General features: G+C 40.8%; 1 protein-coding gene across 1 annotated transcript in view; it reads left to right on the plus strand.

The window, feature by feature from the left end:
- The first annotated feature begins 1296 nt into the window (after positions 1–1296).
- Positions 1297–20985, plus strand: part of mapk11 (mitogen-activated protein kinase 11) — a 39566-nt gene continuing 19877 nt past the window's right edge. Inside the window, 4 exon segments of the mRNA NM_001105284.1 lie at positions 1297–1420; positions 16336–16465; positions 18394–18452; positions 19763–19874. Coding sequence (NP_001098754.1) covers positions 1308–1420; positions 16336–16465; positions 18394–18452; positions 19763–19874 — 414 coding nt within the window. The 5' untranslated portion in view covers positions 1297–1307.

Below are 20985 nucleotides of genomic sequence, written 5' to 3' on the forward strand. Positions count from 1 at the left end.
TTCAGTCTTAGGTGGACATTTACTAATCCACGAATGCTCTGAGCGTATTTTCAACGACTTTTTCGTACCTTGCGCAATTTTTTCGTACTTTGCGACAAAATTTGTGCAACAAAATCATATTGTCGCACCGAGTACGAAAGTTCCGGATTCATTCAAGCTTCAGTATCGTGACTTTCCTTGGGCCAGGTTGGAGCTGCAGAGTGCCATTGGGAGGCTTCCAAAATCATGCACAGAAGGATCAAAGTCGGTTTACAATCATTCGGTACAAAAATGTTGTGACTTTTGGATCGCCAATACGATATTATTGTGACTAATACAATTTTTTCGTAAGCATTTTCGTGATATTTGCGATCTTAAGAAATTAGCGTATCTGATCCGAATTTTTCCCATTCAGGATTCAAACTTGTGATTTCATGAATGTGCCCCTTAGGGGTTGATTTACTAATCCACGAATCCGAATCCCGAATGGCAAAAATCAGATTGGAAACGAACATTTTGCGATTTTTCGTAAATTGTCGCAACTTTTTCGTAGCCATTACAACTTGCTCGTATATTGTCGCGACTTTTTCGTATTGAGCGCTCGTAAACGGCGGGCAAACCTTTGCGACTTTGAATGATTTTGGAAGCCTCCCATTGGACTCAATGGCACTCTGCAGCTCCAACCTGGCCCAAGGAAAGTCACGATACTGAAGCTTGAATGAATCCGAAACTTTTGTAGTCGGCACACCGGCTACGAAAAAGTCGCTACAATTTCCGAGCAAGTAGTAATGGCTACGAAAAAGTCGCGACAATTTACGAGCAAGTCGTAATGGCTATGAAAAAGTCGCGACAATTTACGAAAAAAACTCAAAATACCAATCATTACGAAAAAAACGCATTCGGACGCTTTCCGGACCCTTTCCGGACGTTTGTGGATTAGTAAATGTGCCCCTTAGTGTTTGACCTTATCCTATTGTATTAATGTATTGTTCTGCTATACAGTGCTTCATACATAAGTACATAAATACATTTATACAAGCTCTTATTCTGCTTTTAGTAAGTTTAAATATATATATATATATATATATATATATATATATATATAAAACCGTGACAGTCACACTACATTCCCATATTCATTAAGTGAACAATGGGTTGTACTCTCATCATTGTAGCCAGTATGGTGCATTGCCACAGAGTAACAGGGAATTAGGCCCTAGGAGCTCTCTATCAATCCACCTGCTATCCCTCCGGCTCTGGCTCCGCCCTTCTGGCCCGGCTCCTCCTTTCCTCCCAGCAGCGGCTCTGTGTTTGCCGGTCCGGACAAGATGAGCGGGCGCGTTGGATTCTACAAGCAAGAGCTGAACAAAACGGTGTGGGAGGTGCCGGACCGGTACCAGCGCCTTACCCCTGTTGGTTCCGGTGCTTTTGGCTCTGTATGGTAGGTGGCAGCGATGTGAAGCGGGTGGGGATTGGGCCCTGGCACCGTCATACAATGCATCAAACTGTGCGGTACATACTGCCTGCCTCAGCCTAAAGGCGCACTGGCGGGTTTGCTACTGGGCTCTGAGGCAGGCTGTACAGATGTTTTGTCTGACAACTTGTAGGCGTTTGCCCGGGCTGGGGAGAGCTGTAGTTCAGACGCTTCCTGGCCCTGATTATAGGGAAGCAGTGCTGCATATGCGTGCGTGGAGGTGCATACTGCGCCGCACCTTTATATGCTATGGGCCAGGTACCGCTCCGGGAGGATCCCTCGGTGCCGGCTCATCCGTCCTTCGTGCGCTTTCCTATCCGCCCATCTCTGGGGCACTCATCTCTGCTTTCTTCTCCTCTATGTGTCCCTATGCTGTTTACTCTGAGCGGTGGCATGATCCCTAGCTGTGCGGCAGTACTGGATGTACCTAGAGACCCATTTAGTCGCCCAGTCTTTGTTTGTGGCAGTCACGTGAAATGTTTGGAACTTTGGGCTGACAGAGGGAAAGCAAAAGGCAGCTGCTGCTGGAACCTTGGGGCACTGGAATACACACGTATGTTCAGGCTGGTGTAGTAAACAGTGACTCTAACTAATGTTCCCCTGTAGCATTTACAACAAGAAGGAAAGAGAGGGGGGCCAAGTTCTGAAGCTGTTAGTCAGTTAGTGTTTTGGTACATATCCTTATGAGACATGTTCTTGGCTTTTTTTGGTCACTGGGGCACTGGTATGTAGAACCACACGCATCTTTGTGCATGTTCTAAGGCACATTTGCATTCTAGATTAGCTGGTATATTCTGTACAGTGGCCTAACAAAGCTATGAAAAGGTTGCAGTTCTACCAGTCATGCTGGCTGCGTAATTATGATCAAATTATTTTAATTAGCTTATTACACATTCAGTTGAGATTAGTCACCCAACTTCATAAAGAAGCTGATTTGATGTTAAGCATACAGGTAGGTCATACATGGCCAGAAACACCTAAAGGTGGCCCTGAACGTCAGTGGAGGGTTGGAACGATCCTTTGTGTGACCGATGGTCGCACGAAAGATCGAAAATTGCCATGTGTGTGGGCAGCTTTAATCAGCAAGGTTAAAAAAGCTCATTGGAATGAGACTCTATGCCACATGTGTCAAACACAAGGCCCATGGGCCAAATCCGGCCCGACTGGCTGTTTTATGTGGCTCTGTTGACTGTGCCTGACCGTGCAACACCAATTGCCTGACTTTCACCTCTTCAGTCACAGTGGTGTTCCAATAGGCCGCTTTTGTTCTGCCTTGCAGGGTGCGTGGTGTGGAATGACGTAGTATGCACCACACACCCTGCAGGGCAGAACGGACTGGAGTGGTGCAGTCAGGCAATTGGTGTTGCATGGTCAGGCACAGTCACCAGAGGGACTGGAGTGATGCAGTTAGAACACAGCGCAGTCAGGCACAGTCACAGCGCCACTGGGACTGGAGCTGCATGGTCAGGCACAGTCACCACGAGCCACGTAAAACAGGCAAAAGCGTCCGCTTCCACAGCACTGCGACCCCGCGCTGTAAGTTTGCACCTAGTGGGTGAGTCCTGTCACACTGCTCCCACAGTTTGTAATTTAACTGTTTTGCTTACAGTTTGCATTAGCTTGTTATTTTCAGATGATGATTAATACACCAGGATGGCGTGTGATATGGTGTTTCAGGGTGAGGAAGGATTTATCCTTCTACTAAGTATCTTAAAAAATTTGGGCCGTGACTTAAGGTCCCCATACACGGGCCGATTCTAGCTGCTTATATCTGTCCCTTAGACTGATTCGGCAGCTAAACGGCCCGTGTATGGGCACTACCGACGGGATTGACCGACCGATATCTGGCCTGAAATCAGCCAGATCTTGATCGGGCAGGTTTAAAAATTTAGTCGGATTGGGGACTGCATCGGCTCGTTGACGTGGTCCCCAGACCGACTTTGCCTATGCCCGTCATAATTCGATCGTTTGTCCCCAGGGCCAAACGATCGAATTAGCCTGGATTCTCCCAATATCGCCCACCCATAGGTCTACTCCCATCACTGTGATCAAATCGGCTTGATGTCTCCCACCTCAATTCTGTCATATCGGACTGTGGAAGCGGCTGATATGATTATTATTTTTACTTGTTTAGTAATTTCACCAAACTAGCAGATCTTTCAGTGTATGCCCACCTTTAGTCTGCTGGCCAAGCCTGTAAATATACACATACCAGTATCCACTAGTGCCTCCCATGCACTGCTAAAGTGAGACTGAATAACATTTCACCTCAAAAGGGTTATACATTTCACACTCTTAGTGGACCAAAAGTCAGTGGCTCTGGCACCCTAACTAGTAAAATGGGAGCAGCAGATTAAAAGTGTACTCCACCCCATAACTGAATCTTTGCAGAATGAAAGAAAAAATGTAATAATCAACTTCCTACTATACAAGGTTTCAATGGATTTGTAGTTATTTGTTATAGATACAGGATATATTATCCACAATATTGGCAGGGATTTTCCAGATAAGGGGTCTTTCCATAATTTGGGTTACAAATCTATTTATACAGCTTAGGTACCATCAAGTACAAGGTAATATTTTATTATTACATAGAAAAAAAAATAGAATTATTTACGCTATATATGAGATGGCCTTCCTGAAATGTATTTGCAGTTAAAAGAAGTATTTGTCGCTTTCTGTTCTCTGTGTAACAGGAGTCGGCTTTCCTTTTTGTCTTTAAGCAGCTGACTTGCGTCACTGTTTCAGGAGCACAGACATATTTGCAAATGCCTTTAAAACATTGACAGTTTTTGATGAACATTTTTTATAGAAAGTTGCTTAGAATTTTTTCACTGTGCAAAAGACAGTTTTTTGATGCAAGACACCTTTAAGTTATGGGATATATATATACCATATGTAGGTTGGCAAAAGACAATTTTGAAATCGTAACCATCTTTAGGAAATGGCATGCAGGGTATTCCCTGCTGTTTTGTTTCAATTGTTTCCAATGTACCTAGAGAAAATATTCTGAAGTTTGAAAAATGTTATCATAAACCAGTACAGCCAGAATGGCTAGCCAGCAATCCATACAATCCCCTACCAGTTGATTCAAAAGACTTAACAGATGCTCCTTTTAAGATTAAGCAGGCCACGCATGGCTAATAAAAACTGCTGGCTTGTACCGTCTTGATTGAGTCAGCAGTTAATTGTCCCATGTAAAGGGGTGGTCCTGTCTGGTCGGTACCTATCTGAAAATCAGGTTTGGAAATTCAGTCGGGCGATGATTCTGTCCTCTCCTGATTGGTTTCTAAAGGCCCACATTGTGATCTCATTGTTGACGCATGGGCCACATGATTGGATCATCTAAATTTTGGCCACCATATCGAATCAGGTAGACATCCTTCAGTTTGGTGAGGTTGCAAAACAAGCGCATATTGCCATTTATGTCCCGTTTGAATAAACACCTAGCTGAAGGGTACTGGTACAGGAGGAGTTCTAGAGCATTTTGCACACCATTTTTTAATACTAGAAAATACATAATATCCTCCATTTAACTTTTATGCACTTCCCATGAAAGCTGTCTTGGACTCTTGTCATATTGGAGAGGTGCAAGTTGTTCCCTGTGTGCCATTGGCCTAAACTAGCTAAAATTATTGGCCTAAACTAGGTGGAATTGGTAGCCTCATTCTTTATTTTCTTGTCTTTTTTACAGGGAACTTTTTTTTGGGAGAAATACAATGTTCTTTTCCAGTTTTAATAGATGTTGCCCATGAGCTTGGCATTCAGGTGCAATTATTGCTTCAAAACATGCATTAAACATCTATAACTGCAAATACCATTCCTTTGTGCCATAATCACATTGATTATAAATCACATAGATTGTAATCATTATGCTCTTTTTTTCTGATATAAGTCAAGGAGACACAACTCCTAGAAATCAGCACAGTTCTTGTTATCTTGCTAAATGGCCAAACAATCAACTTACAATGACAGAAATAGGAGCCATCAAAGCGAGGACCACATCAATGAGCCGATGAGTTCCTTGATCCGATGGGAAAATCAAGCCTGCCTGATTGTCAGGCAGATGGACCCACATGGCAGAAAAACTGAATTGGTCTGAAGGACCCGATTTGGCAGCTTAAATCTGCCCGTGTATGGCCACCTTAAGGCTACTGGTACACATAATTATCTTTATAGTGTTTCTTCATTGAAAGATCATTTGTGCTAGACCTGCCATATGCATGGATTATAAAGCACTTGTTGGGCTGTCACCAAGTTTTCCCACTGCTGGATATTGTTTCTGTAATGCAGTGACCCTGTGCCTTGTGTTTTGGGAGTGACTGCATGCCTTTTTCACTGCCCTCACAATTGAGTCTTGCATGTTTGATTTACATTGGTCTGTAGTACCTGTGCTACATAAGTGTTTGGTATATCCTGCTTTCCTTACAGGGATTCTGTCTTGATTTTTATGGTGTACTTTTCATTTCTAAATTACACTGTTTACATAGCAAATAATTCACTCTACCATTTAAAATTGTATTCTTGAACCAACAGATGTATTTTTTTTAGTTGTAATATTGGTGTGTAGGTGCCATCTCAGTGCATTGTGCCCGAGTCTGAGCCTTCATATGAAGTCAGTGCTACACATTAGAACTGCTTTCAGATAACTTATTGTTTCTCTTACTCCCATGTAACTGGAGGAGTCCCAAGCTGGAATTGGATTTGGACTAAGGCCAGCCATATTCATTTAAATGTAAAAAAATCTGTTTGCTTTTTTGAAAAAACTGATTTCTATGCAGGATTCTGCTAGAGAAGCTCTATTAACTGATGTGTTTTGGAAAAAAAAAATTTTTCTCATGACAGTATTCCTTTTTGGGCTGGTTTGTCCAGCTAGACTGGATGTGGTTGCATATATGAAAAAAAAAATCACTTAGAGGGGCAATATATCTTGTCTGTAGGCCTCCTGTTGGGCAGCATTATTATACACAGTGTATTGCTAAGCAGGTGCACAGTTACAAATCTTTGAACAGATTTTCAACTAAAAGGAGGGGGTTATCAAGCCACCAGCACTGTAGATGTGCATCTATTTATCCAAGTGATTTTTTTTGTAGCCATTACATCATTTTGTATTCTGTCTTGGACATTGCTGAAATAGTTCCCTTGAAATCAGACAGTAGAATATGTTTTCCCAGTCTGCTAAAAACAGGGAACTAAAAACACTTGTACTTTGTTGAGCATAAGATGTGACAGATGTGTGAATACAGAGAAATGCATTTGTGTATATGCAGATGGTTATAGTTTATTTAGAAATAGCGTTGGATTTGTTACCCGGGTGCCCCGAGGCCACCCCCCTTACGTTGTTTCCTCTCTCGCGCGCATGCACAAACAGCACCTCCCCCACATGCATCCCCACGCAAGCGCAGCGCGGACATTTCATCTCGCATACGGAGCAGTGTGGAGAGGTCCCCATTGCTCCATATGAGAGCAAAATTAGAAATTTTTGGTGCGGCGGGGCGGCATGCCGCCCCTAAATTTGTGCCGCCCTAGGCTCTGGCCTTTGTGGCCTCTCCACAAATCCGGGCCTTGAAATACTTTATTAGTACACTCCCTTAAAGGAGAAGTAAAGGGTTAAAAGAGCGACCCCATAACTAAGAAAGGCCTCATGTCCCTGTAGCTGATCGCTACCTTTTTTTTACCTGGAAAGCCAGTATATTGCCTGCACTATTTGATTTTCAGAAACGCTGTATTTGTTCTATTGCGGCCGCCATGTTGGATATCCAACATGGCGCCGCATAAGGAAACATGCATGTGCAAACCTTCTCCCACCCCCTAGACGCGAGTCGCTCCCGCTTGTGAGATTGAAAGCGCGCTCACAGGGTATGTTAAATGCGCATGCGCTTACTCGGTAGCTGGTCTTAGTGTCCGTGCACGATGCATTCTGGGGGGAGTCTTTACACAGCTCAGCGTTTTTTCTTCCTGTTTGGCTTCTGATCATCTGAACAGGTGACATATGGGGAGACTTAAGGGCACTATTGAGAGAACTGAAGGTATGCCTGCAGCTTGAGATTAACTCTTTACTAGCCTTTCCTTCTCCTTTAGGGCTCTGGCACACGGGGGAGATTAGTCGCCCGCGATTAACTCCCTGTTCGCGGGCGACTAATCTCCCCGAGTTGCCTACCCCTGCCATCCCACCGGCGAACATGTAAGTCGCCGGCGGGATGGCAGACACGGCGGCGCGATTTCGCGCAAATCGCCGAAAAAGACTCGCGAGTCTTCCGGAAATCGCCCCGCCGCGTCTGCCATCCCGCCGGCGACTTACATGTTCGCCGGTGGGATGGCAGGGGTAGGCAACTCGGGGAGATTAGTCGCCCGCGAACAGGGAGTTTTATCGCGGGCGACTAATCTCCCCCGTGTGCCAGAGCCCTTAACCTACCGTATATACTCGAGTATAAGCCGATCCAAATATAAGCCGAGGTACCTAATTTTACCTAAGAAAACTGGAAAAACGTATTGACTCGCGTATAAGCCTGGGAAATGCAGCCGCTACTGCTAAGTTTCAATAATCAAAATAAATACCAATAAAATTACATTAATTGAGGCATCAGTGGGGTATATGTTTTTAAATATTTATTTTAAAGAAAAACAGTAAACTAGCTCTGTAAGTGGAGAAGAGGGTCAACAAAAACAGGCACTGGAGGGTCTGGTTGTAGGTGGCCTAATTTGCACACAAAGGACAGAGGGTGCTAGTCTGGAGGGACCCTTGGCACCTGACTCGAGTATAAGCCGAGGGTGACTTTTTCAGCACATTTTGGGTGCTGAAAAACTAGGCTTATACTCGAGTATATACAGTAACTTGTATTTAGTGTTCAGCAGACAACCCAGTCATGCAAGGTTGTAGCTAGCTTTCCAAATCTCTCTTTTGCTGAAAGAAGTTTTTTTAGCCCATGTGTCATAGGTCTGTAAATCACAGCAGGAGTGAGCTGTTCGCAGCAGGAAACCTGTTTGACATATTTGATGGTTTGTGAGGAATTCACAAACCATCAAATATTTAAAAATGCAGAAAACACCCGCAAAAACAGTAAACATTGCTTATTTAATTGAATTTATTAAAGGAACAGTAACACCAAAAAATGAAAGTGTATAAAAGTAATAACAATATAATGTACTGTTGCCCTGCATTGCTACAACTAGTGTGTTTGCCTCAGAAAGACTACTATAGTTTATATAAGTAAGCTGCTGTGTAGCCATGGGGGCAGCCATTCAAAGGAGAAAAGGCACAGGTTACTTAGCAGATAACAGATAAGCCCCATATAATGGGGATTTATCTGTTATCTGCTAAGTAACCTGTGCCTTTTTTCCAGCTTGAATGGCTGCCCCGATGGCTACACAGCAGTTTATTTATATAGTAGCTTTTCTGTAGCAAAAACACCAGTTTTTTGCAGAGCAACAGCACATTATATTTTAATTACTTTAAAACACTTTAATTTTTTGATGTTAGTGTTCCTTTAAACATCTGGTATAGTTAAATGTTTTTGTTTTTTTAAAAATTATATTAACAGTTCCTCTTTAAGGATTTCTTCATGTAGCCCGAGCAAGTGTCACAATACATTGGAGTAATCTTATAACCCCAGGGCTGGCTAATTGCATTAGCATCGTTGGTTAACATTAGTCAAAAAGCTAAACATAACCATACCATGACTTAGAGGTCTGTACCCATAGTTTTGATTGTGGAGCAGGTCTAAGCCAGCAATGCAGAAAGGAAGTTGAGTGTTTCCCAAGCAAAAAGGTGAGGAAATGCCTCATGCAGCATTCAACAGCCTGTCTTGCCTGTACTTAAAGAAGAACTAATCCTAAAAATTATTATGGCTAAAAATGCCATATTTTATATAGTGAACTTACTGCACCAGCCTAAAGTTTCAGCATCTCGGGTTGCAGCAATGATCCAGGTCTTTACAGTTGTCAAAACTTGGAAAATGTCTGCAACACTAACATGCTCAGTGCCCTCTGGGCAGCTATTGAGAAACTGAGCTTAGGGGTCATCGCAAATTATCGAGGAGAAAATGAGGTTGGCCTGTCATATAAGCTGATGCTACAGGGCTGATTATTACATTCTAATGCAAATTGCACTGGTTTCAGAGCTGCCGTGTAATGTGAATATCAATAAATTACTAATCTTCCATTTATTGTGAAATTTCATTTTGATATACAGTATATTGTGCATGGGTCCCTAAGCTTAGTAACTAGGTAAGAAAATGGGGAGCTACTGGGGCATCTTTGGAGGCACAGATCTTCCCAGCTAAAAGCCGTGGTTGCCTAGGGCTGCTACATAAACATAATGTACAACATTTCTTTACTTAAAGGAATAATGTCATGTTTTTTCAAAACACATCAGTTAATAGAGCTTCTCCAGCATAATCCTACATTGAAATCCGACACAGATTTTTTTTATATTTAATTTTGAAATTTCACATGGGGCTAACCATATTTCTAATTTCCCAGGGTCCCACAACCATGTGGCCTGTGCTCTGATAAACTTCACTCACACTTTACTGCCCCCCAGCAGCCGATCAGCAGGACAATGGAAAGCTAGCAAGATAGCAGCTCCCAGGAGGTATCAGAATAGCCCTCAGTAGTAAGAAATCCAGGTCCTGCTTGGGACTCCTCTAGTTACATGGAAGTAGGAAAAACAATAGGTTACATGAAAGCTGTTCTAATGTGTAGCACTGGATCCTTGTGAAAGCTCAGACTCAATGCACTGAGATGGCTGCCTACACACCAATATTACAACTAAAAAAAAATACATCTGTTGGTTCAAGAATACAATTTTAAATGGTAGAGTGAATTATTTGCTATGTAAACAGTGTAATTTAGAAATGAAAAGTACACCATAAAAATCATAACAGAATCCCTGTAAGGAAAGCAGGATATACCAAACACTTATGTAGCACAGGTACTACAGACCAATGTAAATCAAACATGCAAGACTCAATTGTGAGGGCAGTGAAAAAGGCATGCAGTCACTCCCAAAACACAAGGCACAGGGTCACTGCATTACAGAAACAATATCCAGCAGTGGGAGAACTTGGTGACAACCCAACAAGTGCTTTATAATCCATGCATATGGCAGGTCTAGCACAAATGATCTTTCAATGAAGAAACACTATTAAGGTAATTATGTGTACCAGTAGCCTTAAGGTGGCCATACACGGGCAGATTTAAGCTGCCAATTCGGGTACTTCAGACCAATTCAGTTTTTCTGCCATGTGGGTCCATCTGCCTGACAATCATGCAGGCTTGATTTTACCATTCTAAATGGTAGAGGGAATTGTTTGCTATGTAAACATTGTAATTTAGAAATGAAAAGTACACCATAGAAATCATGACAGGAGTGCATAAACACTATCTGAGCTTCCAGAAATAAATATTTTCTTTCTCTACACAAACATGCCAAATCCCCCCCCCCCCTTAAGCTTACGCAGTAGTGCAACCCTACTTTTGTTGCAATATCAAGTGATCTGGGACCTGAAGTTATCTCTCTGCTTTCCATAGTGGGTGGTGCACTGATTTTCTGGAAAGCAGATGGACTTCAAGTCCAAGATTTTTCACTTCACAAAGGAACAAGGTAAGGTGGGGGTTGCATTACATTGTAATTGTATAGTTGGCCATACATGGGCAGATTTAAGCCTACTATGTGGGTCCTTCAGACTGATTTAGCAGCTGATCTGCTTGTGTATAGGGCCATCTGACAGGTCTTCCTGACCGATACCAAAAATCGTCCAGATGTCGATTAGGCAGGCTTGATTTTTTCGTTGAATCAAGGACGGGGTTGGCTCATTGATGCAGTCCTTGCTCCAACTTCTTATCCCCTGCATAATGTGATCGTCTAGGCCTAGGGCCAAACAATTGTATTACCATGATTGGGGGAAGGACTTGCTTTTTTGGTGACCTCACCAAATGGAAAATTGCTCATGTGAGTATTCTGGGTTTTTTTCAGTCTATAAAATCAGGTATATTGGATTTATTTCAGGCAGGCCAGGTGCTGCTTATGCACCTTTTTGTACATAAGCCCAACTCAATAAGCTTATGTCAAAAAGGGGGTAGTTATATATCCCCTTGTTCAGCATTAATTTAGTGAGTAGTAGCTTTTTGCCTATTGTTTCAATTACAAATTAGCTGTTATTTCTTGGGATAAACTGATTCTTGGGGAAACTGATTTTTTGATGAGGTAATTAAATTACTAGAATGCAACCCCCTTCCTTTCCTCTTTGTAATTATAATTTTGTTAGGAGTCCAAAATTCAGAACATGGAATAGCTTCTGTTTCCTTGTTTGAACCTTTTTGCTTAAAGGAATAGTAATAGTAAATGTAATTAGAATATAATGTACTGCTGCCCTGCACTGTTAAAGCTGGTGTGTTATACAAACAATGTCTTCAGTGATTACTTAACAAGTCCAGTTGCTTTAGATTTATTTATACTAGATATACCATGGCCTGGATGAATGAAAATCTTCATAGTCATATTTATACAAACAAAGCTGCTGTTTAACCATGGGGGTAGCCATTCAAAGGAGAAAAGGCACAGGCACATAGCAAATAACAGATATTCTATAGAGATTATCTGCTATGTAACCTGTGCCTTTTTTCCTGCTTGAATGGCTACCCCCATGGCTACACAGCAGCTTATTTATATAAACTATAGTAGTGTTACTGTAGCAAACACACAACTTTAACCAGATCAGGGCAACAGTACATTATATTTTAATAACTGTAAAACACTTTAATTTTTTCGTGTTACTGTCCCTTTAAGAAATAAAAAATAGATTTTTCATAAATAAAGCAATAGGCAAAAATATTCTGCACAAGCCCTATTCATTGAACTCATGCTGAACAAGGGTGTATGCTACACTTGTAATAGCTATGGCATGCTGTAGTTTTATTATTGCTCTCCATTTGAAAGCTGAAAAGAGGCAGAAGGGGAAGGTAAAAAATTAAGAAACTATAAACAAAAGACAAATAATACTTAAAGGAGAGCTATATCCCCGGGCGCTAAAAGCCCCCTTAACTATTATTGCCTAGACCCCCTCACCTCTCCCTTATTGTGTAGTTTGTAAGTTTACACTCTGTCCCTATCGCTTAACCCCTAGCTAAAAATGCAGAGTAGCTAATCTCCCCGTGTGCCAGAGCCCTAAAGGAGAAAAGGCACAGGTAACTTAGCATATAACAGATAAAACCCCTATTATCTTCTACAGAGCTTATCTGTTATCTGCTATGGACCCTGGGCCTTTTCTCCTTTCTTCCACCCTGAATGACTGTCGCCATGGCTACATGGCAGCTTTGTCTAGGTAAACTATATAGTAGTGTTTCTGTAGCAAGCACACCAGTTTTACCAGTGTGGGCAGCAGTGCATTCTACTTTAATTACTTTAAAACAATTTAATTTTTTGGTGTTTCTGTTCCTTTTAAGGAGAAAAACCAAACCCTGTCTTCTTCCCTTTGTTTTTATGTGCACTGCAAGGCATATGCATAGTTTTGCAAAATCTGCTCTCTGTGTGCTTGTCCAGTGCATGTAAATGCCCAAACATACAAGGGACAGAAGTCATCCCCTGGTGTATATGCACCAGCAGAGAAAACAATCTGCATGGGAAAATTTGTTTTGCCAAAAATGAATACAAATATATTTTCTTGCACATTTGATAGATAATAAGGCAGCACTACAACAGTATCAGCAGCACTTTCTATGCACAATAGGAAGTGGCTAACCACTACTTCCCTAGCCCATGAAAGCTGGTCTCATGGTGGCAGATTTAACAACTTAGACTGACTCAAGATCAGGGGAAATGTCAGGGTTGGGCTCTGACACCTCGTTATAGAGTACTTTTTTGATGTTTGTTAAATCTCACAACACTTGGTAAGGAGATGAACAGTGATTCATAATGTTTAGTTCTCGAGCTATCAAACTACATTATCCGTCATTAAAGAGAGACATATGACATATGCCTTTTTTGCATCATGTCTTTGCATGCTTTTTATCATTTTAGTAGTATTTGCTCAGTGCTTTTACATTTGCATTACCTATCTTAACCCTCATGTTCCTTTATCAGAGGGCTTCCACAGTTGTGCAGCAGTAGTCCATTAGCACTAAAGGAGAACTAAACTCTAAAAAAAAAAAAAGGTAAAAACTAAGTAAGCTTTATCAGAAAGGTCTATGTAAATACAGCCATAAGCACTCACAGAAATGCTGCACTGACTTCTCTGTCAAAAGATTTCTTGTGTCTGTAATTCCTGTGCCAGAGACACGCAGCTCTCTGCTCTCTCCTTCTCCCCCCTCCCTCAAGAATGCTAAGAACTCACTCCCACCCCTTAGGAATGTGGATCTGAGCCAATCAGCAGGAAGCTGACTCATAGTCTAACTAACTGAGCATGTACACTTGGCCTGGGTCTCAGTGCAGGAGCAAGGCATTATGGGAACTTTCTTTACACAGCTCAGCATTTTTTCTTCCTGTTTGGCTTCTGATCATCTGAACAAATGAAATATGGGGGGACTTAAGGGCACTATTGAGAGAACTGAAGGTATGCCTGCAGCTTGAGATTAACTCTTTATTAGCCTGTCCTTCTCCTTTAAATGATAATTAGAAAAACTTATCCAGAAAAACCTCAGGTCCCAAGAATTGTGGATAACAGGTCCCTTACCTGTACCTACAATATATGTTTTGTCAGGAACATTTCGCGCAAATCGCCGAAAAAGCCTCGCGAGTCTTTTTCGTCGATTTCACGAAATCACGCTGCCGCGTGTGCCATCCCACCGGCGACTTACATTGTCGCCGGTGGGATGGCAGGTGAAGCCAACTCGGGGAGATTAGTCGCCCGCGAACAGGGAGTTTTGTCACGGGCGACTAATCTCCCCGTGTGCTAGAGCCCTTAAAAGCTAGCTTGCCCATTGTGTCAATGTGGCTAAATACATACAGATCCTGTTGGATATCCAGCCAACCCATAAATTGGCTAGCTCTGTTTTTACTGAAGGTTTCTAGTTACATTTTAATGTGTTATCATGCACCTATTAAAATGTAAAAATAATTGAGAGAATGTCTTAAAGAATTTCTTGCAATTAACTGGGATAGGTGCATGTAAAGTATTTTGTATGAGGCAATTCTAAAGGATCTGGCTGGCTAGGTATTTTCTGGTGGTCTCCTGCTGGACCAGTGATTTCCAGCAGGCAGCAAATTGCTATATGTGCCATTACTCTGATAGAGTTGAGAGAAACAGGATAGCATGAGACGACAGCTGGAGTGCTTCTGTGTAGGGGGTTTGTAGTCTCTGCCCCCTAAATTTGAATACCTAAATTGGGTAGACCAATAAGTATTTTTGAACAAAGCATCTCCTGTGTATAGGTGTTACCTGAAATACTTTTTCACTAGGAAGTTATAAAATATGAAAAGCATGTAGTCAAAGTGAAATGTGTGTATTACATCTATGTCAAAGGAGAACTATCTGCAATATCATTCTGACTATCTATATGTAAATCTAAAGTTAAGCTGCCCTATTGGAAATGGAGTGGAACTTGGACAAAAAGATCTGTAAATAGCAGCTGGACCTGATCAGCAAAAACATTTTTGTCACTGGCTGCTCCTATGTCTGTACTTTAGGGGAAGTGGCAATTTATATTTTATGTCAAAGTGGGCATAAATATACTTCACTGGCTGCACCATGCCCACCTGAAATTGCTTACCAATGGCTTGCCCAAGATGTATAATATAAAAGTGCTACTGCAGTGTGTAACCTACAGAGAAAATTGCTGTATTCATGACGGTGCCTTAAACTAAGCATATATTGATAATTTCAATCATTTGAAAAGGTCTTCAAATGGGTGGCTCTGTACCTGATCAGGCTGTTTATACACTGGGCCAGACTTAAGCCCTGTGGACCTATGCAGACATCTGTGTGCTGTTGCAGTTGTCATCTGATGGTATTTTCTAACCTGTTTGACAGCTATCCGAATCATTTTGTGGTCCTATATTATATGGAAAGACCCCATACATATGCCGGAAAGCTGGAAACTCGGTCAAGAGGGTCAGAGTAAGCAGCTTTTATCAACCCACGTGTGGCCACCGTACAAACCTCTGAGCCTGTACACACCATCAAGAAGAATGCTGTCAGAATTGTTGCTGTTGCACATTTACTGATGAGAGTAGCTGTTAGCAGTGTAATACAACCCAGACCCAAGTTCTTCAAGACTCACCACCTTTAGAATTGGGGCCCTCCTGCACCCCCATTCATTTTGTTTCTTCAGATATATGGAAATCTGGAGCTCTGAGGCAAAAATACATATACTAATGATATTTATGACCAGCTTCACAAGCAAGTATTGCCATTATGTAGTGTAGTGACCACAGTCTGTGGTCACTATAGGGAAAAATGGACATGCAGCAGATGTAAGCCATAGTATCCATTATATGGGAACCCATTATCCAGAAAGCTCTGAATTACGGGAGGGCCATCTCCCATAGACTCCATTTAAAGAGTATAATTCAAAATGTAAAAACATATTTTCTTTTTCTCTGTAATAATAAAACAAACCTTGTACATGATTCCAACTAAAATATAATTAATCCTTTATTGAAGGAAAAACAATTCTACTGGGTTTATTTAATGTTTACATGATTTTAAGGTATAGCGATCCAAATTACGGAAAGACCCCTTACCTGGAAAACACCAGGTTCTGAGCAATCTGGATAACCGGTCCCTTAGCTGTATGATTATTTTCTAGGTGCACGTATCCCTTTGGCTGCCTATGGGTCTGGTGTAATGCCAAGCCCTCTTTATTATTTGTTTAATTTTGTTATAATGATAACTATTACATTATTTTACTCTAATTTGTTACTTTCTGTGTATTTATTCCTTTAGCTCTGCATATGATACCAAGACAAGACAAAAGGTGGCAGTAAAAAAGCTCTCCAGGCCATTTCAGTCACTAGTCCATGCAAGGCGAACGTACAGGGAACTGCGGCTGCTGAAACATATGAAGCATGAGAATGTAAGAAACTACCTACACTGAGCAGCCTGTGACACTGTGTTAGTGAATATTGCACTAAGAACTGAGGGGTATATTCTACTCCTGCTAGACTGCAAGGAGTGGGATTCCTAATTGGTAGTACTGTGCAAGACGCTTACATTGTTGTTGTGTAACTTTCCAGATCCTAGTGGTGCCAAAGGCTGTTATTTGTGCTGAAGAAGTGATATAGACTCAATTTGCCAAGCCATAATAACTGTACATACATAGTTCTGTGTGCATATTGGCAGTATGTCTTTCTATATTGGATCAAGGTAATGAACCAAGGAAAAATTTCTCTATATGAGTTGCCATGGTAGCATTCCAGGCTGTATATTTCAGCAATGAATCTCTGCTTTTTATTATCACGACACATCCTACCTAATGGCATTTTACATTATATGATGATATTTTGCAGCAATATATTGAATAAAAACCTGAATTCTTTTATATTGGTTATAATTAATGTGAGGTGAATACGCATTCATTTTCTGTAACAAATGTGGGCAACTTTAGTACTTATAAATCTATAACTGAATCCCTTTTCTGTACTTAAAGATATATTTATTGCACTCTCAACAGCAAGGTTTGGGGCTGGGAATTTTATCCCCTGTGTGTACTGCTGTACACAAAACCCTTACTCCTCTTTTGAGTCATTAATGACTCTGTCATACAGTACTTGGGCACAGTGATGGATTGTGTACATTTTAAACTGGACATATCCAAAATTATGTGAATTATAGAATAATTTAATAATGTGTTTATAGTTGCAAAGCATGTGCCATTTCTATTAAATGTTTGGTTTCTTATGGAGTACCAGTAATCGTTAGGGCTGTGGCACATGGGGAGATTAGTCGCCTGCCATCCCCAATATGCCATCCCACCGGAGAGAATCTAATCGCCGGTGGGATGGTATACGCAGCGCCGCGATCACCGTAGTTGCCTTGAGAGGAAACTTCAACAATTTCGGCGCCACGTATGCGATCCCACCGCCGATATACATTCTCTCCGGTGGGATAGCATTTTGCGGAGATTAGTCGCCCCCGACTAATCTCCCCTCTGTCACTGCCCTTATCAGCTCAAAATAGGTCTCCTCTGTGAAAGTAAATTAACCTTTCCTCCCCTAAAGGCAGGTCACATTGTTATAATTAAACACTCGGCACATGCCGTAGCTCTTATAAAAGCTTTTAAAATTTCTCAACAGGAGCATATCTGTCTGATTTTTTATCTGTTTTAACTATAGGCAAAACCCAGGCCGACTTAGTACGACAAGTTCAAATTTGCTGTTCCTCCGCTTTCATTTTTTTGCATGGTCTGTCTGATTTCTGTGGACAGAAGTTGCCTGCATACAGATGGAGTCACACAATCCAGTTTAAAGCTGAACTTAAGGGTAGTTACATGGGAAGTTTTGTTGGCAACATGGAAATAGCATCATGCCAGGGTGATGTCTGAAAATACCTTTTCATTGGGATTCCCAGGAATCAACAAAAGTGAAACACTTGAAGATTGCAAGAATGCCTTAGTCTGCATTTTTGCATGATTCAAGTGTTTTACCATTGAAAATTACTGAAAAAGATGAGTACCAAGAAACAGATTTCCTCATGCATGCACAAACAGCTCCAAGTGTCAGTGCCAGTGTCACTTTAATATTTCCAGGCTAACTATATCCTTTAAACTCCTGAAGTCCCAGAAAAATACGCAAAGCTTAAAGAAAATTACTGGCGATTTTTCATTTAATCAAACCAAGTTCTATGTAATTGTTTTTTTAGAGCTCCTTCAGAAATGGCATTGTGGAAAATAATTGCATCCAATTAAATGCTGTCTAGAGTACAACCTTCAGCATGTGGGCTACACTACAGTGTTAAAAGATCTTAAAGCACATTATTAACCTACATCTCCTCTCTGCCATTCAGGTTATTGGCTTGCTGGATGTTTTCACGCCGTCTACTTCAGGAGAAAATTTTAATGAAGTGTAAGTATTGCTTTTACAAGTTGGCTCAGTAGGTACAGTCCAACAGCTTGAATGGTTTATTAGCTTGTTCTTCAGATAAGAATACATTTTAGGAGTTATTTGATAAAATGGTGAGTAACATACCAATGTTTGAGAGCATTTTTGCCCCCCTTTAGGAAAGTTGGTTGATTGCTCAGCAGGGCTCCTTGCACAAAAATGCTCATCAAACCCATTTTATTGTATCCTTATGCTAAGCCCATAGGTTCACTGACTTTAATGCCAACTCACCTAAAGGGAAGAAAGGTGAGTGACGTAGTTAATTATAATTGAAATATCCCGCGGGGTTCATGGTGTGTCATGGTAACTTTAACTCTGCACACGTAGAGGCCTCTGTTACATTGGTCTTGATCCGATAATGCACTTGTTACTGACAAATTATCCTCTATCTAAAATACCTTTTGTGACAAAACATTAAAGAAAAATATAATTAGTGCGTACCCTTTCCATAAACAGGAAGTCTTATTGTTGTGTAATGGCTTAGAAACATATATTTGCATGGTTTATTCTGCCAAAAGCACCTGCATTGTTTATATATATATATATAAATTCCGTAATTCAGAGCTTTCTGGATAATGGGTTTCCGGATAAGGGATCCCATACCTGTACTCTTTTAAAATACCTTTGTTGAAATATTGTACACTACAGGTAGATGATTAGCACTGGGGTATGCTTGTAATGCAGATACTAGAGAGTTTGTGTGAATACATATTTAAAGATTAATAGGCAGAGTGAAATTTGTGAATGCACACACAACCTTCGACCCATCATTCCTGTATGGGTATTGAGTGGATTGTGGGTAGGGTTCTTTGCCTCACTTCCCACCTTGCTCCTGATCTTGGATCTTGGTTTATGGTGGCCATTTGCTAGCTGATGAGTTCTAGATAGAGCTGTTGCGGGTCAGATTAAGTAGTGGATCTGAGCATGTAGAAATGTAGGTCTCTGATTAGACACACACAGGTCTCTGTCTCCTTTATCTCTACATGCATATAATGCAATTGGTTTTGATTTATACATGCAAAGAAAGATAATCCCATTAACTTTTAGTCCCTGAAGACCTAATCTGCAGATGTATTTATGCGCATAGTTTCTCATTGGAGGGGGGGTTTCATTATCCAATTGTATAAATATCCTTAAAATCTTATTTGGCCTGGTTCTATAATTAGTAAGTATGTACAGGACGTTAAGGCATTATCTAAATTAAAACCAAATGTAAGACTCTAATTGTGTTCTACATTTTATTAAATGTCTTTTATGCATATTTCATTTTTCAGGTATCTAGTGACAAATCTAATGGGAGCCGACCTCAATAATATTGTAAAGTGCCAAAAGTTAACAGATGACCATATCCAATTCCTTATATATCAGTTACTTAGAGGCCTCAAGGTAATACATGATATATTTTGTATTTCTGGCATGTATATTGTTGCACCTTATCGATTTCTGTATTCTGATATTCTTGGTGAATAAAAAAGTCATAAGCAAGTTTCTTTACATCTAAGCTCCAGGAAAAAAATGGTGCAAAACAAATGAAAAATAATGGTATAAGTTCCTTATTTTTGTGTAAGCTGTTTCCTTAAAGCATTTATTTTTCACATGACATAATCTAGAGGCTTTGTCAGAAGTAATAATAAATTCCATCCATCTCGCTCGACAGAAGGCTTGTGAGATTTTTTGAAAAGACGTAATATATGGACAGTTGGGTTTGTAACTGTGCTGTAATGTGACAGCTTAATCGTATTCATGCCTGGAATTGCCTTAAAAACCTTAAAATCTCTTAAAAGACTATAAAGATGTCAGAAAACAGATGGGTGCAGCCATATATGTAAAGTACTGGATATAAAAAGTCTACATACCTTTGCAAAATGGCAAGATTTTGTGTAATAGAAAAAGGAAACCGAGATAAATCCTGTCAGAACATATTCCACCTTTATCTATGCAAAGAAGTTAAAAACAAAACAGAAACCGTTTAGTGAGAAAAACGAAAAAAGAAGTCCTATAAAAATCTGGTTGCATTAGTGTGCACACCCCCTAAAACTTGGTTGAAGTACCTTTTGATTTCCTTACAGCACTGTCTTTTTCGGTAAGTGTCTATTAGTTCCGCCCATCTGGAATTTGTCAATTTTTGCTCACTCCTCTAAGCAAAAAGTTTCCAGATTTGTCAGTTTGCGAGGGTGCGCAGCTCTCTTCAGGTCACTACACAGATTTTTAATCAGATTAATGTCTGGGCTCTGGCTGGGCCATTTCGGAACAATGATCCTTCTTTGGTGAAGCCATTGCTTTCTAGATTTATGCTTTGGGTTGCTGTCATGCTAAAAGGTGAAGTTTCTCTTCAGCTTCCTAGCAGATGCTTGAAGGTATTTTGATAAAATAGACTGATACTTAAACCTATTTATGATTCCATCCATGTAAAGCATCAGTTCCAACTGATGAAAAGCAGCCGCAATATAGGATGCTGCCTCCACCATACTTTTACTGTGGGTATGGTGTTCTTCTG

Source organism: Xenopus tropicalis, chromosome 3 (assembly GCF_000004195.4).
Source record: "Xenopus tropicalis strain Nigerian chromosome 3, UCB_Xtro_10.0, whole genome shotgun sequence".
NCBI classification, from domain to species: Eukaryota; Metazoa; Chordata; class Amphibia; order Anura; family Pipidae; genus Xenopus; species Xenopus tropicalis.